The following is a 20,587-nucleotide window of genomic DNA, read 5'->3' on the forward strand; positions in this document are numbered from 1 at the left end:
CTTCTCACTGTTGTGGCCTCTCCAGTTGTGGAGCACAGGCTCCGGATGCGCAGGCTCAGCGGCCATGGCTCATGGGCCTAGCCGCTCCGCAACATGTGGGATCTTCCTGGACCGGGGCACGAACCCGTGTCCCCTGCATCGGCAGGTGGACTCTCAACCACTGCGCCACCAGGGAAGCCCAGATCTGCTCTTTGACATTTTTCTGTAGCAAACTTTGAACTAAGTTATTATGAGGGATTAAGGAGATAGTGTATCATTTATTCTGTTGGTTAGTTCCTGTTTGGCATTGCGTGTTTTAATACAAAGACATAAATAGTCTTCTGTAGAAGTAGTTCTTTTTAGATACTTGTTTCTGTTACTTTGGTGATTTGGCTTATTCATCTCAGCTTGTATGATGAGAAACTGAGAGAAGATGTTAATAAGTAGATGAAAAATCCATCAGTAGGTTTTCTGTCAGTTACAGTACATTTACAGTATTATGTTTCTTTCGTTACTTTGCATTATATGTTTTCTCTGGTTCTGTCTCTGAGAGTTTTTTTTTTTTTTTCTGGGGCAGGGGAGACAATAAAAACTCAAACTCTTAAGAGGATTTTATGAATTCTCTATTGATGACAGGTTTTTCAGAAATAGGAAAACCAATGTTAGTCATGCTTCTTGACTTCTCAGAAACTTCCTTTTTTTTTCTTTTTTTTTTGTGGTACGCGGGCCTCTCACTGTTGTGGTCTCTCCCGTTGCGGAGCACAGGCTCCGGATGCGCAGGCTCAGCGGCCATAGCTCACCGGCCTAGCCACTCCGTGGCATGTGGGATCTTCCCGGTCCAGGGCACAAACCCGTGTCCCCTGCATTGGCAGGCGGACTCTCAACCACTGCGCCATCAGGGAAGCCCGAAACTGTTCATTTTTAACATCTCTCTTGAGTAGTGATAGCATGGGGGAAATATACATTTTAAGGTTGAACATTTTGATACTTAGAATTTCTTTTGGAAGCGTAATTTGTTAAGCATCATTTTAGCATCTACTCTCGTAAAGTATTTGTTCCCTAAATTTATTGATATTTTGTATGTTAATTTTATAGCATATGGTAATTGGCACTCTAAAAGCTGCTAATATGAGAAAAACTTGAACTTAATCATTCTACATTTCTTTTCTGTTTGTATCCATTGGTAATTAAGGAAGGAGTTGGTTTTTGCAAGCATTTGTGGTGGAATAAATTTAAGTAAGCTTTTTTCTAGCAGGCTTCAGTGTAGGTGTTAACAATGTCAGTTGCTGACAGAAGTTGATTCTATTTTGTCAGTAAAGTTCTGATTTAAAGAATACAAGCAGATATTTCATGAAATAGCTAAAATTTTTATTATTTTTTACATAGGTTTTATAGTGGAAAATGCATTTGAATAAAGTTTTTAATCTTTTTCTCCTTTGTCTTTTTAAATGCTGTTTAGGTTTAGTTTCACTTATATTTTCAATTATATTCCTCAGTAATATATCTATATACACATTTATTGTGTGAGAAACTTGTGAGATTATGAATTCTCATCATGCTTTATCTGTTTTCTTTCTTTCCCTACTTTTCTCTTCTTCATTGTGTTCTTTTTCCCCTTTTTCTCTAATACTTTCTGTGTTTTCTTCCTCAGTCATATTCTCCCCCTTTCCGTGTTTCAGTATTATACATTAGTAAGTGGAAATCATTGAATCCGTTATGATGGTCTTGTTTCTTCTATCTTTCTTCCTCCAGACCTTGTTTTTGAATATCTTTATGGGTATTTAAAGTAGGAAGACAAGACAGTAGCTGCAAAAAGAACCTTAAAGAAGCTCTTCTTCCTCTTATGTATTGTATAATCAGTATATAGTAACATTGTTTCATTTGGGAAAGTGTTTATAAAATAGGCAGAAATCAGACAAAGTACTTGTAGATTAGGATAATCTTTGAATGGGATCTAGAATTATGTTGTTAAAAGGTATGGCTTATACGGTTTCTCTTAGCATGTGAAACTTCATTATATAGAACTTCTTTGTAATGGTTTTTGTTGGGATGGATCTGCTACTTATTAGCTGTGTCTCTTTGGCAAGCCTGTTTACTTATCTGAATGTTAGTTTCATCTTTGCAAAATATGATAAATGATACCTGTCTTTCACATATATTAAGTTTAGTAACATTTTAAGAATAATTATTTATTGATAGATTTAACTTCTAATTGGTTTCTTTTTTCCCCTATTTTATAGGTTATGTGCAGAGTCTGATTAGACGAGTTGTAAATAACGTAAATATTGTTATAAATAATCTCATACTAAAATATGTTGAAGATGATATTGTTCTTTCAGTCAACATCACTTCTGCAGAATGCTATACAGTAGGTGAATTGTGGGATCGTGCATTCATGGATATTTCTGGTGAGTAAACGTCAAGAAGAGTATAGCTTTTTCTATTGTTGAAACAGTTGTCTTGCATTCTGAACCTTTTTTTGGGCCACCAGGCTCCTAGATAAATCTAATGAAAGCTTTATGCCTTCAGCCTGGAAAAATGCACATATGTAAAATTTAGCATACAATTATATTAATTTTTATTCTTTCTTACCGGTCACTTTCTTGCTTCAAATATTATATATAGTATTTTACAATGCTGTGGGTTGAAGGAATAAAAATTAAATAATAGTTAAAATTTTGAATGTTTGTGAAAGAGGAAAGGGGACATGTTGCTTTTGCATAGTTCAGTAATGGCAAAACAGTGTATCTGACTGATTTATGTTTTAGGTTTGTGTACTACAGAGCATATTTGGGATTTTTGGATAATCCCAAAGCCTCCTTTATTATGTGATGCATTCTCCTTCTGCTTATAGTAAAAGAACTATTAAGTAATAATATAATTTAATAACTACCAAATATTTATTATTATTTTATTTATTATGTTCTACATGGAAGGTAGGCACTGTGTCAAGCCTTGAAATTAGAGCTCTGAAAAAAATAGTGCTGTTTCCTAGTTTTGTCAGAAGACATAATAGTTAAATAAGGCACAACACTTGTTGATACATGTTCTGATAGGGTAAGCAGTAGGTATTTTTGGAAAATATAGTAAGGAGACTATTGTGAACACCTTTTATTTGTGACTCGCCATTGTACCTAATTGTTAAAGGTGCTGGCACTAAAGTTAGACTACCTGAGTTTGAATCCTGGCTCTCCCAACTTCATAGAGATGTATGACCTTGGGTGAGTTACTTCACTTCACTGTTTCTTTGTTTCCTCAAATATATACCACAGCATAAAAGTGTCTTATACATAGTCAGCACTCAGAAAATGAGCTATTATTATTATTTAAATTCATTTTCTCAGATTCTCATTACAATTCCATAAAGTGATATCCTTTCTCATTCGTTTAGTCATATATTCATTTACTTATTTTAAGTCCTAGTTACAAGAAAGCAAAGTGAAATTGAGTCTCAAGGTTACTTAACTTGTCTTGTTAGGGCATACAAATAGGAACTAGAAGAATTGGAATATAGTTTTGTTTTTGTATGTTCTTTAATGTTTGGCCTTCACATTTTAATAATGAAGAATAATCCTGATCTTGAAGCTCTGTTGTGAGGCATAAATAAGAGCATATGCAAGGGCCCAAATTTTGTTTCTGAGACATTTTCAATGCCTCCTTCTTATCCTCTGTGGAAATAAATATTTGGTTAAAATGCCAAAATAAAAAGTTATGAAAAACAGAAAACAAACAGAACTGGATGATGCAGGATTGAATAAATGAGTTGAAATTTTAGGGGAAGAAATGTCATTTATAGTTTTTACATAGAAGTAAAGCAAATATTACTCTGGGAAGTTATTTATAATGAATTAGAAAGAGTCTTGAATTGGGAGTTAGGGGATCTTGGTTCAAATCTTCCCTCCAGCACTAACCTAGTGCAACCTTGGGTAAGTCATTTGTAAATGTGAATTATCATTACTGCCAACCTACCAGTGTATTTATGAGAGTCAAGTATGATACCACATGAAAGCTCATGATGATGGTGGTGGTAAAAACAGCAAAGAGTATTTTCCATTTATTGAGTGAGTGCTTGTTAACTGCTGTGCCTGGTGCTGTTTATGTTTTTTGTTTTTGTTGTTTTTTTAGTTAATTATCTTGTTTGAATCCTTTAGCTTCTGAGGTAGATACTGTTTCCCCTTTTATTAATTTTTAATTCAACATTTGGTACTTAAAAGGATTTATGTAACATACACTTGTTATAACACAATATAATGAACGCTTACCCTTTAAGTAACTAGAACATTAACAGTTTGCCCCTTCCAATGTATTTTTCCCTGTCCTATTCCCTTGCTTCCTCCTAGAGTTAACTGCTGTATTAAATTTTATCATTTAATTGCTTTAAAAAAGTGCTGTAAAAAGGAGTGAAGTCCTGATACATGCTAAAACATGGATGAATCTTGAAAACATTATGCATACATGTAAGCATTTCTTTAGGGCATATATAGTACTTAGGAGTGGGTTTGTTAGTTGGGAGGATATGCAAATATTCGCATTTTCAAAATAATGCAGAATCATTTTCCACAGTGCTTGTTAGATAGACATAGTTATTATCCTCATTTTATAGATTAAATTGTAGTACGTTATGTAAAGTAAGTACCAGAATTCATTTTGTATCTTTTTAAGATAGTTCCTGTTATATTTGTGTTGAAGAAAAATATTTTTCAAAGCTTAATAATTTCCTCTCTCACCAAAAAATTTTCTAGGATATCCTTGAAATATGATCACTTAATATTCTTATAGCATAATGGATAAGAACATGTGCTCTGGAGTAAGCTTGTCAGAGTTTGAATTACACCTCTGCTCTTTATAAACTGTCTAACATTACAGATTATTTACCCTTACTGTGCCTTTGTTCCACAGCTTTTAAACAGAGCCATATAAATATTATAAGAGATAATGGATGTAAAAGATTTAGTGTAGTGTCTAATAGCAAATACTCAGTGAATTATAATTATTATAAAGAGAGGGAAGGAAGCATCTAGCTGGTTTCTTTCATTTCTTGTCCTATTATGATAATTTCTTTAATTTATGTACATGTATATAACAATAACTAAATCATTTATTTGATTTCAGTTAATTTCAAAATGAAATTATATGGTGTTTGTTTTTTTCAACTAACAGACAAATTTGAAATTTATTGGCTGAATAAAACTTTACTGTTTTCATACATGTGCATACTCTTTATACTTCTTAAAAACTTAAATCCAAAAAAAGAGAAGAAAATTAAATGTTGAATTAATTAGAGGTTGCCAGGATATACTCAGAAATAGAAAGTATAGTTTATTGTTTTGAAGATTCCCATGGCCATAGCATGTGGATAGTTGCTAGCTGAAAGTCACTGACCAAGTAGATTTGGGCCTAATGTTCACCTAGGAATTGCTTATTAGTTAGGAATAAATTTGCTAAAGGTTTTATTTTCTAGTTTGATACTTTACCAGCAATTGTTTCCATTTTTATTCCCTTGAAAACAAACTTTATACCATTACTGGTAATTTTGTAATTTCTTCATTAGTTATTATTTAGAGGTGTGCTGGCCACTGGAATATTCTGTGATGATGGAAATGTTTTATTTTTTACTGTCCAGTACCCTAGCCACTAACTGTATGTGGCTTTTGAGTACATGAAATGTGCCTAATGTAACCAAGGACCTGAAATTTTAGTTTTATGTGATTTTAGTTAATTCATAGGTAAATTTAAATAACACCGTATCGATGGTGGCTACCATACTGAAGAGTGCAGTTTTTGAGAGTAGCAGTAAGTTTTTCAGTGTAAAATAAATGTTAAATGAGCGACTGTTACTCAAAATATTTTTTTAATGTGGTTTTTCAAGAATTTTATTTATTTATTTATTTATTTATTTTTTGCGGTACGCAGGCCTCTCACTGTTGTGGCCTCTCCCATTGCGGAGCACAGGCTCCGGATGCACAGGCTCAGCAGCCGTGGCTCCTGGGCCTAGCCGCTCCGTGGCATGTGGAATCTTCCCAGACTGGGGCATGAATCCGTGTCCCCTGCATCGGCAGGCGGACTCTCAACCACTGCGCCACCAGGGAAGCCCAAGAATTTTATTTTATTATTGTTATTTAATATTACATTGCAGATAGTGAAATGTAGCAAAATTTTTCATAAAGTTTGTCTTAAATTTGTAGTTAGGTGTCAAGCAAATTGGGGGCAAGCTGCTTCGTTTCTTTAGGCTCTATTTGATTCTTTGTACATAAAATGGGGATTATTGTGCCTAAGGTTGTTGGAAGATTTAAATGATATAATAAATGAAAAGTTCTTTTATAGGTTCTGACATCATGTATTAAATGCGCTATTAATCTTATTTCTGGTATTATTTTTATTACTGTTACACTAATAAATAATTGACTTTTTTCCCTCTAACTTTACTTTTTACTTAAAATGTTTTTCTTTCCTTTTTAGCAACAGATCTGGTGCTGAGAAAGGTTATCAATTTTTCCGACTGTACAGTTTGTCTTGATAAACGAAATGCTAGTGGTAAAATAGAATTTTACCAGGATCCTTTATTGTACAAATGTTCCTTCAGAACACGTCTGCATTTTACATATGATAACCTAAATTCCAAGATGCCATCTGTTATTAAAGTAGGTGTTTCTTTTTCTAATAGTTGAGTTGCATGTTTCTACCTTATTGACTTTCATGCATGCTAATTATTATTAAAAAGCAAAGAAGAAATTAACCTCATAAATATATAAACCATTATTTTTTGTAAAAATGTTTTATTTATAACTTTTATGTTAATTGTTACATATTATAACTTTTTGTATTGTGTGTTCTAATAGAGGTATTTTGGGGACACCTTTTTTTTTGTGACTGTAGTTTCTTTTTTAGTTTGTCCACCTGATTAGTGTTTTTCTCTTCAAGTAAATAGAAGAGATCATATCAAAAAATGTATTTATATCCATGGTAGACTGAAGATCAATCTTTATTTCAATCCTTATAAATTGTTTATGTGATAGCAATAGTTATTGACCCTTATCTTTCTTAGGTAATGTTGCAAGACTCAAATTTGCTTATCTAATATCTTAGTTTATTGGTTTAGGAAATTTTAGCTTTTTATCTGTGGTTTCAACATGTAATTACAATTTTATGTCAATGGGAATTTTTCAGTAATGTCTTTTTTTTTTGTTTTTAGAGGAGCTTTATTTATTTATTTAACATTTTTATTGGTGTATAATTGCTTTCCAATGGTGTATTAGTTTCTGCTTTATAACAGAGTGAATCAGTTATACATATATCCCCATATCTCTTCCCTCTTGGTTTCCCTCCTTCCCACCCTCCCTATCCCACCCTTCTAGCTGGTCACAAAGCACTGAGCTGATCTCCCTGTGCTATGCGACTGCTTCCCACTAGCTATTTTACATTTGGTAGTGTATATATGTCCATATGTACACTACCACTCTTTCACTTTGTCCCAGCTTACCCTTCACCCTCCCCATGTCCTCAAGTCCATTCTCTAGTAGGTCTGCATCTTTATTCCCGTCTTGCCCCTAGGCTCTTCATGACCACTTTTTTTTTTTTTTTTAGATTCAATACATATGTGTTAGCATATGGTATTTGTTTTTCTCTTTCTGACTTACTTCACTTTGTATGACAGACTCTAGGCTCTAGGTCCATCCACCTCAGTACAAATAACTCAATTTCGTTTCTTTTTATGGCTGAGTAATATTCCATTGTATATATGTGCCACATCTTCTTTATCCATTCATCTGTCGATGGACGCTTAGGTTCCTTCCATGTCCTGGCTATTGTAAATAGAGCTGCAATGAACATTGTGGTACATGACTCTTTTTGAATTATGGTGTTCTCAGGGTATATCCCAGTAGTGGGATTGCTGGGTCGTATGGTTGTTCTACTTTTATTTTTTTAAGGAACCTCCATACTGTTCTCCAGAGTGGCTGTATCAATTTACATTCCCACCAACAGTGTATGAGGGTTCCCTTTTCTCCACACCCTCTCCAGCATTTATTGTTTGTAGATTTTTTGATGATGGCCATTCTGACTGGTGTGAGATGATATCGCATTGTAGTTTTGATTTGCATTTCTCTAATGATTAATGATGTTGAGCATTCTTTCATGTGTTTGTTGGCAATCTGTATATCTTCTTTGGAGAAATATCTATTTAGGTCTTCTGCCCATTTTTGGATTGGGTTGTTTGTTTTTTGATATTGAGCTGCATGAGCTACTTGTATATTTTGGAGATTAATCCTTTGTCAGTTGCTTCATTTTGTTCTTCAAGGTACTGGTAAATATTTTTAATGTGTATAGTTACTCTTTAAGTGTAAATCTTGTGTTCTTTTATTGCATAACAGTTTTCTGTACCTCTTGTCTGTCTGTCTACCTATTTATCTGTCTTTGAAGAAGAATTCACACAGTGACTTGTGATCTTGTTAACTAAATTTTAATGTGGAATGAAGTTTTATTATTGAATTACAGGCTTTTGTACTATAATGGAAAAGCCAGCCCCAAGTCTGAACACTGGGATTGACTACTGTGCCTGTTTGGGCATGGCTGTATAAATTATGTATTATTTTTACATTAGGCTTTTTTTGTTTGTTTGTTTTTTGTTTTTGCGGTACGCGGACCTCTCACTGTTATGGCCTCTCCCGTTGCGGAGCACAGGCTCCGGACGTACAGGCTCAGCGGCCATGGCTCACGGATCCAGCCGCTTCGGGGCATGTGGGGTCCTCCCGGACCAGGGCACGAACCTGCGTCCCCTGCATCGGTAGGCGGACTCTCAACCACTGCGCCACCAGGGAAGCCCTACATTACGTTTTTTAAAACATAAAACACTTGCTATTTTATGTAGCTTTATTGTACTTAAGTTTCTATTTATATATGAAATACACCCATTTTTCTTTGGTAGTGCTCAGTCATGAGTATGTTTTTGTTTTCCTTATGCATCCTACAGTGCACATTGTTTAAATTCTGCTACTTTTCCCTTCTATTTTTGAATTAGCTTCTTAGGTAAAGATAAGCATGGAAAAGTATTAATTCAAAAGTAATTATGCCACTGTCTCAGGACAGTGGACTTACTTTCCTTCTTTGACCTTGAATCTACTAGTAGAGTTGGGGAATGTTAAGGGTGGATTCAAGATATATTTTGAAAGCAAGTAATGGATATAGGGAAGCCTTACTATATAAAAAAAATCTTACTGATGATTAGTACAGATTTAATTGTCCATTCTAGGATGTGGCTAACTTAGAGGAAAGTAAAAATAAGTGAACTTGAGGAAAACTTAGTGTTGTCATATAAGTTTTTCTCAAAACTGACTAGCCATGATATTTTATTGTAAAAAGTACCTTTAAATAAACTTGTTGACAGGTGGTTTTTGACTTTTGTAATCATTGAGTGTGAGGTACCATTATTCTTAACTGAAATTAAATTTTGAGGTTTTTTTTTTTTTAATACTACTGTGATGTAAGATTTACTGTTTCGAATTAGACCCATCATTCTTCCACCTCTTAGTGCTTGGAAATAAGTATTAAATGGACATGGTTAACCTCATTGATCACCTGAAAGACAGGGAATTTCCCAGAATGTTCCAGACACCCTAATTATTTGTCTAAGACTCTCAGATATGTTCAAGTGGCTTTTGAGTTTATTTGTATTTTGGGTGGGCTTTTTGTAATTTTCTATCTTTTGTGAGTAATAAATATGTCTTTAGAGATTTTATCATCTATGAGATGTAGAGCTTAGGGTATGTAATTTATTTAACATTTCCCCTGTTTTTGAAAATTTACTTTTTCTTAACAGTTTTTCAGAGGAATGAAATTCTACATATAAATTTTTGACCATATCTCTGATTAATTCCTTAGGAGAGATTTCTGTAATTGCAAATATCTTATTAATGGGTTTAAACTTTTTTAAGCCCTGTAATCTGTACTGCAAAATTGTTTCCAGAAAGGTTTAACCAGTGTATATGCTCATGAACATTAGGGGAGTGCCTATATTACACTCCTGCTATCCTTAAATATGATCATGTTTTAAAAAAGCCAAGCTGTTTGGCAAAAATAATACAAATTAATATTTATTTGATTATTGTCAAAGTTAGATTTTTTTTTTTAAAGAAGATGTTGGGGGTAGGAGTTTATTAATTAATTAATTTATTTTTGCTGTGTTGGGTCTTCGTTTCTGTGCGAGGGCTTTCTCTAGTTGTGGCAAGTGGGGGCCACTCTTCATCACGGTGCACGGGTCTCTCACTGTCACAGCCTCTCTTGTTGCGGAGCACAGGCTCCAGACGCGCAGGCTCAGTAGTTGTGACTCACGGGCCTAGTTGCTCCGTGGCATGTGAGATCCTCCCAGACCAGAGCTCGAACCCGTGTCCCCTGCATTAGCAGGTAAATTCTCAACCACTGCGCCACCAGGGAAGCCCAAAGTTAGATTTTTGAAAATATGTTCACTGGCCATTATTTTCTCTTTGAAAAATTCATTCAGGTTCTTTGTCAGTTTTTCTATTGTGGGTTAACTTTATTGATTTTAAAGATATTTACATGTATGTGTGTGTGTGTGTGTGTGTGTATATATATATATATAGTGTGTGTATCTTATATGTTAAAGATATATATGTTGGTGTGTATAGTATTTTAAGCACATATATACATACATACACACACAGTTGACACCGGTTTTGCTAAGACAGCTTATCACTGGTGCTGTTGGTGCTGTATGGTATTTAAAGGGTATGGCAGAGAAATCTCAAATTGAAGAAGAGCTTGGCAGGCCTGCGGTGCCCGCCCTCTCAACTTGTCCCCCATTTCAGGGTCTAGTAAGTGTATGATTTTTAAGTCAGTTTTAAGAAACCTGTACTCATATTTGAATATGGTATTTTACACCTCCCCACACAACTGTCTTCCCCTTCAAGTACAACTTTTTGTGCCTTTAGCCCTAAAAATATGACGATTACCGTTACTTCTTTTTCATGTTTCATAGACATTAAAATACCAGTTAGTTAAAATAAACCTTCCAAGAGACTTGACTTTATGGCTTAATTGGTTTTATTCTGTGTTTATCTAACAGCAGGAAATCATTACACTGAGGCTGTCTTTATATTGAATTGATGTCTCATTCTATAAGGAGAACTTAGATTGGACTGCTTTGTGCCTTGTTGATAATAATTAATCTTATTTCTTATAACTGGTTCATGTTATAAGTTTTATACTATGTTTAAATCTTTTATTTAAAGTTGGTTTGAGAGATATTCCTGATCATGTTTTCACTTGGTTTTCCATATATGACAATAATCATTTTATCATGTGCATACTTACATAGTTATAATGTTAGTAATTTACTCAACAACATGTTTTTAGGATGTGTGTGTATTCTTTTTGGTTCATAAAGCTGAAAAGGGTGATTAAAGTCTTACTAAAATGACATGAAACTTTTATTCTTAGTTGTGACAGAGATTTTTATGGTGTTTGTTGGAGTACTGTCGTACTCTTAGCAATATAAGGTGGGTATTTTGGTAACAAAAACTTTTGGGAAAAGTTATCTGGAAATCCAGTGTGACTGTATCTTCTCATTATCATTTCTATTTCCACTTATATAGTTTAGATTAATATAGTTTCTATCTAAAGTGTATTGATCATCATAGAAAAATCTGTTTAAATTCCTAAGATTTTAAGCTATTATTTTGGCTTAAATATTAGAAATGTTGGGACATTACTGTTTCTCCTCTGGTTTCCATTTTAAGACTTAACATTTCTCTACTTATGCTAAATGGTACTCCCTTTGAATATGCTTTTGTTGATGTTTTTGTTTTTTTCAAAATACAGATTCATACCTTAGTAGAGAGTTTGAAACTTTCTATCACTGATCAGCAATTGCCTATGTTTATCCGTATAATGCAACTTGGGATTGCTCTTTACTATGGAGAAATAGGAAATTTTAAAGATGGAGAAACAGAAGAGTCTGCCTGTCACAATAAAGATATGTTAGGAAACATTACAGGTAAATATAACAAAAACTTTTATTTTATAACTATTGTTTTTACAAAGTGTTTTCACTATTGTGAAACTTCGAAAACTACAACATTAGATTATGTTTTGCAGTGTTCTAATATGATGGGGTGATTTTTTTTTTTTTTTTTTTTTTTTTTTTTTGTGGTACGCGGGCCTCTCACTGTTGTGGCCTCTCTTGTTGCGGAGCACAGGCTCCGGAAGTGCAGGCTCAGCGACCATGGCTTATGGACCCAGCCGCTCCGCGGCATGTGGGATCCTCCTGGACCGGGACACGAACCTGTGTTCCCTGCATCGGCACGCGGGCTCTCGACCACTGCGCCACCAGGGAAGCCCCATGATGGGGTGATTTTATTTTGCTTGTTTGACACTAATTTTTTTCTTTCCTACATTTTGCATACTAGTCTGACTTTCTGTTTTCTACATGTTTAAAAGAACTTGAATATTTCTAATAGGTATAAGTGTTTGGAATATACATTACATAAAAGTTAAGGCAGTCCAACCTCAAGATTTCCTAGTAAATTATAGTACAGTTGACCCTGAACAGCATGGATTTGAACTGCGCAAGGTCCACTTGTAGACAAATTTTTTTCAGTAAATACATACTACAGTACTACATGATACATGGTTGGTTGAATCCTCAGATGCAGAAATGTGAATATGATGGAGGGTTGACTGTAAAGTTATATCTGGATTTTCAACTTGCACCTCTAACTGCCTTGTTGTTCAAGGAACAACTATATTGATAATTTTTCTGCAGAGTCTCAGCAAGAGTTATTATAACTAATTAACTTATTTATACTTAATTATTATATGTAATTATAATTGACTATAATTATACCTAATTATATGCTTCATTGAAGGATACCTACTTAATTAATTGGAGCATTACTTAAAGAAGTATATACTTCATTGAAAGATACTTAGTGGGTTAATTTCAGTTATTCAATTCATTATACTTTTACTAAAGCCTACTGTGTGTAAGACATTATTGCTGGGAATGTGGTAGAATGTAGAGATAAAGAAATGTGGGAAAATAGAGACAAATTCTCTTCCCTTAAAATCTTAATATACAGTGGAGTGGACAGACGTGAACAGTTAGTTAAGCATGATGTATGGTAGAATGATAAGATGTTTGTTTAATAAAAGTATGAGTGATCTGAAGTAGAAAAATGGTGCACGGGATGATTGGCTTTGACTTGTGTTGGGTCTGAGACTCAGGAAAAATTTGGAGAAGATGATGATTAACTTCCATAGTTTGAGCCTTTAGAAAAGGGCATTTAAAACTTAGGAACAAATAATCTTATTTAAAAAAGGGCAAAAGACCTGAATAAACATGTATCCAGAAAAGATATACAGGTGTCCAACAAGCACATGAAAATATGCTCAATATCATTATTCATGAGGGGTAATGCAAATCAAAACCACAGTGAGATACTGCTTTACAGTCACTAAGCGGTGTAGTTATAATAAAAAAGACACATAATAAGTGTTGGCAAGGATTTGGGAAAATTGGAACCCTTATGTATAGCTGGTGGGAATGGAAAACAATCTGGTTTGTCAAAAAGTTGAACATAGAGTTACCATATGAGCCTAGGTAGGGTTCTATTCCTAGGGTTATATGACAGAGTTGATAACATATGTCTAACATAAAAACTTGTATGTGAATGTTCATGGCAGCATTATTCTTAATAACCAAAAAGTTTAATAACCTAAATGTCCATCAGCTGATGAGTAGATAAACAGTTGTGGTGTATCTGTACACTGGAATATTATTCAACCATACAAAAAATGAAATACTGATACATGCTAAACTTTGAAAACATTAAGTGAAAGCAGCCAGTCAAAAAGGAACATGTTGTATGATTTCATTGATATGATATGTCCATGATAGCCAGTTCTGTAGAAGCAGAAAGGAGATTAGTAACCTGGGCTTGTGGGGAGGAGGGAATGGAGAGTGACTGCTAATGTGTAGAGGTTTTCTTTTTGGAGTTTCATGTTTCTTAGAACATGAAAATATTCTAAAATTAGATAGTGATGATGGTTGTACAACTTTGTGACTACACTAAAAACCACTGAATGGTATACTTTTAAAGACCAGATTTTATGGTATTTAAATTATAGCTTAATAAAAATTTTTTATCACCTTAAAAAAAGCTTAGGGAACATTAATAAGCATATGTAGATATAAAACATTTTATTTCATTTCACACTAGGCAGCAAATTCTTGTTAGACATTGTTCCTGTCCTAGCGATTCATTACCTAACACCTAGAACAAAACCTAGCATATAGAAACTGTTCAATTCATTTTTTTCACCATGCTATTATGATAAATTTCAAATATATAGAAAGGTTGAAGGAATATTATACAGTGGACACCCACATACTCATCATCTAGATTCTACAATTAATATTTTGTCACATTTGCTGTATCATATATCTGTTCATCTAACACCATTTTCTCTCCATCAATTCAACCAGTTTCTGATGCCTTTCGAGGTAAGTTATGGACATCAGTATACCGCACCCCTAGACTTCAGCAGCATATCATTAACTAGAGTTTATATTTATTGATGGTTCTTTTTCTTTTTTTGAAGATTAAATTCACAAGGTGAAATGCATAAATCTTAAGTATACTATTTAAGAAGTTTTGAGAAATGAGTATGCCAGTGTGATGCAAAACACCCATCAGGATATGGGTCATTAACATCTCACCAGGTTATCTCATGCCTCTTTCCAGTCATCCCTTGCTCCAGCTGCCTGCCCACCCCCACTCCACTCAAGAAAACCCTGTTCTGAATCTTTAAAAAATCGTGGATCAGTTTTTGCTGTTTCTGGAATTTCGTATAAATAGAATCATATAGTATGAATTCTCTTGTGAAAGGATTCTTTCATTAAGCATAATATTGTTTTTTACTTTTAATTTTAAAAAACTTTTTATTAAGACAATTTTTAGAGCAGTTTCAGATTTGCAGCAAAATTGAAGGATAGGTACAGAGATTTCCCATATACCCCTGATCTCATACGTGCATAGCCTCCCCCATTATCAGCATCCCCTCCAGAGCGATACATTTGTCACAATTGAGGAACCTACATCATTATCACCCAGAGTCTATAGTTTAGTTAAAGTTCACTCTTGCTGTTGTACATTCTATGGGTTTGGACAAATGTATCCATCATTATGGTATCATACAGAGTATTTTCACTGCCCTAAAAGCGTTGTATTTTGGGGATTCATCTGTGTTGTTGTATATATCAGTATTTCTTTCCTTTTTATTGCTAGGTACATTGTATGACTATACCATATGAATATAACATAGTTTATTTAGCCATTCCCCTGTTGATGGATGCTTGAACTATTTCCAGTTTTGGTTATTATAAATAAAGATGCCCTGGACATTCTTCTGGAAGTCTCTTATAGACATGTGCTATTCCTTCTCTTGGGTAAATGCCTAAGAGTGGAATTTGTTAAGTTATATATATATATATATATATATATTTTTTTTTTTTTTTTTTTTTAAGAAACTACCAGGTTGTTTTCTCAAAGTGGTTGTGCCATTTTACATTCCTATCAACAATGTATGAGAGTTCCAATTGCTTCACATACTTGCCAACATTTGTTGTTGTCAGTCCTTTTTACTTTTAGCTATTCGGATGGATATGTTTTGATAGCTCATTGTGGTTTTAATTTGCACTTCCCTGATCAATTATTTTGAACTTTTTTCATGTGATTATTGACAGTTAATATATCTGCCTTTGTGAAGTTTATGGTAAGTATTTGCCTATTTTTAAACCATTTTTGGGTTTTATTACTGATTGGTGGTTCTTTTTTTTCTTAATTTTTTTTAATTTGGAGTATAGTTGATTTACAATGTTGTGTTAGTTTCTGCTATACAGTACACACACATGGTTCTTTATATATTCTGAATTCAAGTCTTTTGTCATATACATGTCAGATGCACTTGGGGAGTATTTTTTGCTGGTCTGAGTTGCCTAATTCATTTTTAAATACGTGTCTCTTGAGCAGAGTTTTAAATTTTGATCAAATGTATTTTTCAAAATTTTCCTTTGTAACTATTCCTTTCTGTGATCTAAGAAGGTGAGTAGGTGTTTGTTTATTTGTTTGTTTGTTTATGTATGTTAAAAAGAGGGTTGCTTGCTTCCAAATGAGTCTGAATTCGTTTTTTCATCTGTCTAAAGCAGAGATCCTTAACCTTTTATTGTGTGTGCTATGGACTCCTTTGACACTCTGGTGAAGCCAGTGAACCTTTTCTCGGAAAGTTTGAAGCGCCTTGATTTTAATATGCCATGGTGTCCTTCCCCAATTCTGTTTATGTCTTGGGGATGTTTTTGCCCCTTTCTGGTGGTTCTTTTCATGGCCTCAGAAGTTTCCTTACATGAAACTGATTAATACTTAGGTGAGGACTGGAGTGGGACCCTCTCCAGGTCTCAGGAGCTCTCACCCTGAACAGGTCTTTCTTGTTTGGTACTCTGCCCTGCAAACTCTAGCCACCTCAGTCTGCCTGGAGTCAATACTCTGTTTTCTCACCTAAGGATGTTAGGATATACCATTGCAAGGGCAAAGAGTATTTTAAGAATTCTGACCAGAGATCAAAGAGATGCTTTTTTCTGTTCCAGGTCACAATTCATTCTTTTTACAAGGAAGTAAGCAAAGATTTAGAACTTCAAAACCTTCTTTCATGAAAAATCCCTCTTAATTTTTAATTAATATTATGTATAAATTATAGTGACTGATTTCTTAGACTTCTCTTAGTGATGTTTCTTTCTTTTGTTTCAAAAGATCAAGCAGTGGGATACTCCTCCTGTTTATTGGTTTTGACAAGAGAGGTCCAGAGTCCATCTCTTTGGACCCAGCCTGGTCCTGGGTTGAGCTAACCTGACTTTTTGTTTTATAATCAAGATGATATTCACTGATGATGTCCAATTTGAGATCTTACAAGGGACAGTTAATAACAGGCTTTATTTATTCCCCAATAGAAACTTATATGATATTTAGGTTAATAGCAAGATATGAAGGTCAAGTAAAATGTTTTCTGGATTTGTAAGTTTTATAATTTATTTTGAAGTAAAATGGCTAAGATCTCTTGGTACTGTATTTTAGGTACTCTAGTTACTATTTATCAAGTCTTTTTTGTCCCAGATGAAAGAGGTCAATAGCCATGTGTCATGACCTAAAAGTGTATGATGTTCCAAGAGTCTCCTGTCACGAGAATTAAAAAAGTTACAAAGTTTTTCTCACCAGAAAACCTGGAAGTGAATCTGAATGAGGATGATATTTAATGGAGTGTGTGTATTTATTGATTCATCATTGAAGAGTATGTATGTTTGAATCTGCTGGAGGGTGCTTATACCATGAATTTTTAAAAAAGTAATTTCTTCTGTAAATTCCATGATGATCTGCATCTCTTTTGTTTGTATTGTTAGAATAACATTAAGGGACCTTGATGGATTTTGTCTTACAAAGGTGGAATAAGTTACAGTGGTTGGAATTTAAATCCTTAGTCTGCCAATTTGTAACCACATAAAAGTTCTTTGCTATAATTTTTCATCTATAGAATAGGAAAGATGTTATTCACTAATAAGAAAGTCACTGTTTTTCTTAACTACATATGAGAATAGTTTCCTTATAACATTTACTTTCATTCTTTGGGATAATTCTTTTCTTGGTGGGGGCACATTCTGCCTAGGAATACTTGCCATTCTCTTTCTCTGTTGGGTGCATCAGGAAATCAGGAACTTTTCTTGGATTTTTCTGATATTATGTTTCTGAGAAAAGTCAGTTTTTCAGCACCGTAGCCTTATTTTTGGAAGGTAGGTTATATGTTGTTGTTGTTGTTTAAATTAATGAGTGAAATCCTAAAGAATGAATTTATTCTTTGTATTTATCAAACATATTTAAAAGTATGTAATAAACTACTTCCCATATAACATTGTGGATTATGAAAGGAGATTTATACAGTACAATATATAGAAACTTGAAAATGGTAATGCTAAATTATTGGTTTCAAGTAATAATAACCAATGTATGACTTGTTCATACTTTATATATAGAAAGAATCATGTGGGAGAAACCTTTATATAATTTAAATTCCTAATTGTCCTCTTGCTTTAATTCCCTTTATTTAAAATGACTTTATTTTGATTGATAGGTGCTGAAGGTGAAACACGAGTAGATATGCAGTATCCTGGTCAGTACAAAAGCCAAGAACTGTATTCACAGCAAGAGGATGAGCAGCCACAGGGATGGGTATCATGGGCCTGGTCATTTGTGCCTGCAATTGTGAGTTATGATGATGGTGAGGAAGAGTACCTTGGGAATGATCCTACATCAACCACACATCAACAAAAAGCACAGACTTTGAAGGATCCTATTGTTTCTATAGGATTTTACTGTACAAAGGCAACTGTGACTTTCAAAGTAGGTTTCTTTTTTTTTTTTTTTTTTTGCTGTTTATCTCTCAACTTCAATGCTTAAATTTTGACTTCTAGTAAGAATGTGGCTTAGTTTATTTTACACTTAGTAGATGTGAGACAAGAGTCTAACAATCTTTACTTCATAAAATTATATGTCCCTTCATCTGAAATCTCTGAATTTTGCTCTTTTTGTCTTCTTAAGGCCTTCTCCACTTTCCTTTTTAATAGCTTCATGGAAAGTTTTTCTCTCCCTACGGAATCTTTCAGTTGGCATATAGAGATGCCTTAGTATTTCCATTAAAAAAGAAATGCACATAAAAAAAACTCCCATGACTTCATGTACCCCTCTAGCTACTGTTTCATCTCTGTGTTGTCTTTTCATTAGAAAATTCCTTTAAAGCATTGTTTATATACATTTTCTCTCTTTCCTCACCTCTCTTTAAGATAGTTCAGTTTATTTTATTATCTAGATCTTGATCTAACGCTTTTTCAGCATTGTTTAAAATACTTTGAGTACTTCCTCCACTAACAAATGCATGTAAAATACATTCTCAAAAGAGATTATATAATAGGTATTTTCAGGTTAAACAGTAATAAGGTGAACATCCTTTTATTTTATTTTATTTAATTAATTTATTTATTTATGTTTTGGGATACGCTGGCCTCTCACTGCTGTGGCCTCTCCTGTTGCGGAGCACAGGCTCCGGACGCGCAGGCTCAGTGGCCATGGCTCACGGGCCCAGCCGCTCCGTGGCATGTGGGATCCTCCCGGACCAGGGCACGAACCTGTGTCCCCTGCATTGGCAGGCGGACTCTCAACCACTGCGCCACCAGGGAAGCCCATCATCCTTTTATTTTGAAAAGTATAATATGTTCTTCTTTGATCATATATTGTCTTCTCTGCCCCTCAGCTGTAACTCATACTTAATTTTAGGTTCTTTCTTGACTTTTTATCATAGTATTATCACACATTTAATATTCCTGAACAGTACCTAATTCATTCAGCAAATACATATTAGTGCCATCTATGTACCAGGCATTGTTTTGTCTCTGGAGTTCACTGTGAACAGGTCAGATATAAATCCCTGCCTCTTAAAATGTAAATTGTTATTATAAACAAATAAGATATATAATATACCCGTTGATGATAAGGGTTATGTAGAAAAAAGAAAAGGAAAGAGGAATAGCGAATGCTTTCACTAAATGGGAAGGGAGTTTTGCAGTTTAAAAGAGGGTGATCAGGTTGCCAAGGGGAAGACGGGGGAGGGATGGATTGGGAGTTTGGGATTAGCAGATGCAAACTATTATATATAGGATGGATAAACAACAAGGTCTTACTGTACAGCACAGGAAACTATATTCAGTACCCTGTAGTAAACCATATGTATATATGTAATAAACAGTATGTGTGGTGTGTGTGTGTGTGTGTGTGTGTATATATATATATATATATAGTGGCTGTACCAATTCACATTCCCACCAGCAGTGCAAGAGTGTTCCCTTTTATCCACACCCTCTCCAGCATTTATCGTTTCTAGATTTTGTTTTGTTTTTTGTTTTTGCGGTACGCGGGCCTCTCACTGTTGTGGCCTCTCCCGTTGCGGAGCACAGGCTCCGGACGCGCAGGCTCAGTGGCCATGGCTCACGGGCCCAGCCGCTCCGTGGCATGTGGGATCTTCCCGGACCAGGGCACGAACCCGTGTCCCCTGCATCGGCAGGCGGACTCTCAACCACTGCGCCACCAGGGAAGCCCTAAAGTACTATCTTTTCTGGTGACTTGTACATGTTTACTTTTAAATTGGAAATTATTCTGGTACATTTTTGTTAAATTCAGTGATGAGAAGAGTTGTAATTAAACCGAGTCCGTCAAAACAGGCATTTATATACAAAACTTTTATAGACTTTTGGGGTAGTATTTGTCATTAGTCAATGTATCTTTAAAAAAATTTGAAACATTTATGTCTCTCTAACGTTTCTCTAAGGGAAATATGTGGATATTTTGGAGGAAGACATTAGAATTATTGTTCAGCTTGGGTCTAAAGAATGTATGGAATTAATTTGTGGTTCATATTCTGGTCAGAAAATAAGGTCATGTTTCTGCATTAGCATTCTGAACAGTTGATATCAATCCAACAAAAATCATGCCAAATTAAATGT

At 34.4% G+C, this 20,587-nt stretch overlaps 1 protein-coding gene across 12 annotated transcripts in view; it reads left to right on the forward strand.

Moving 5' to 3' along the window:
* The window catches only part of VPS13B (vacuolar protein sorting 13 homolog B), a 798,456-nt gene that overhangs the window by 55,024 nt on the left and 722,845 nt on the right, over window positions 1-20,587 (forward strand). For 11 of the 12 annotated variants that reach the window (XM_059994971.1, XM_059994970.1, XM_059994972.1 and 8 more), the window contains exons 5-8: window positions 2,220-2,387; window positions 6,439-6,620; window positions 11,812-11,986; window positions 18,166-18,434. In XM_059994971.1, coding sequence (XP_059850954.1) covers window positions 2,220-2,387; window positions 6,439-6,620; window positions 11,812-11,986; window positions 18,166-18,434 — 794 coding nt within the window. Of the gene's footprint in view, window positions 1-2,219; window positions 2,388-3,126; window positions 3,201-6,438; window positions 6,621-11,811; window positions 11,987-18,165; window positions 18,435-20,587 lie in introns of those variants that run through there. The other variant, XM_059994978.1, reaches the window with a different exon arrangement.

Source organism: Delphinus delphis, chromosome 17, assembly GCF_949987515.2.
Source record: "Delphinus delphis chromosome 17, mDelDel1.2, whole genome shotgun sequence".
Taxonomy (NCBI): domain Eukaryota; kingdom Metazoa; phylum Chordata; class Mammalia; order Artiodactyla; family Delphinidae; genus Delphinus; species Delphinus delphis.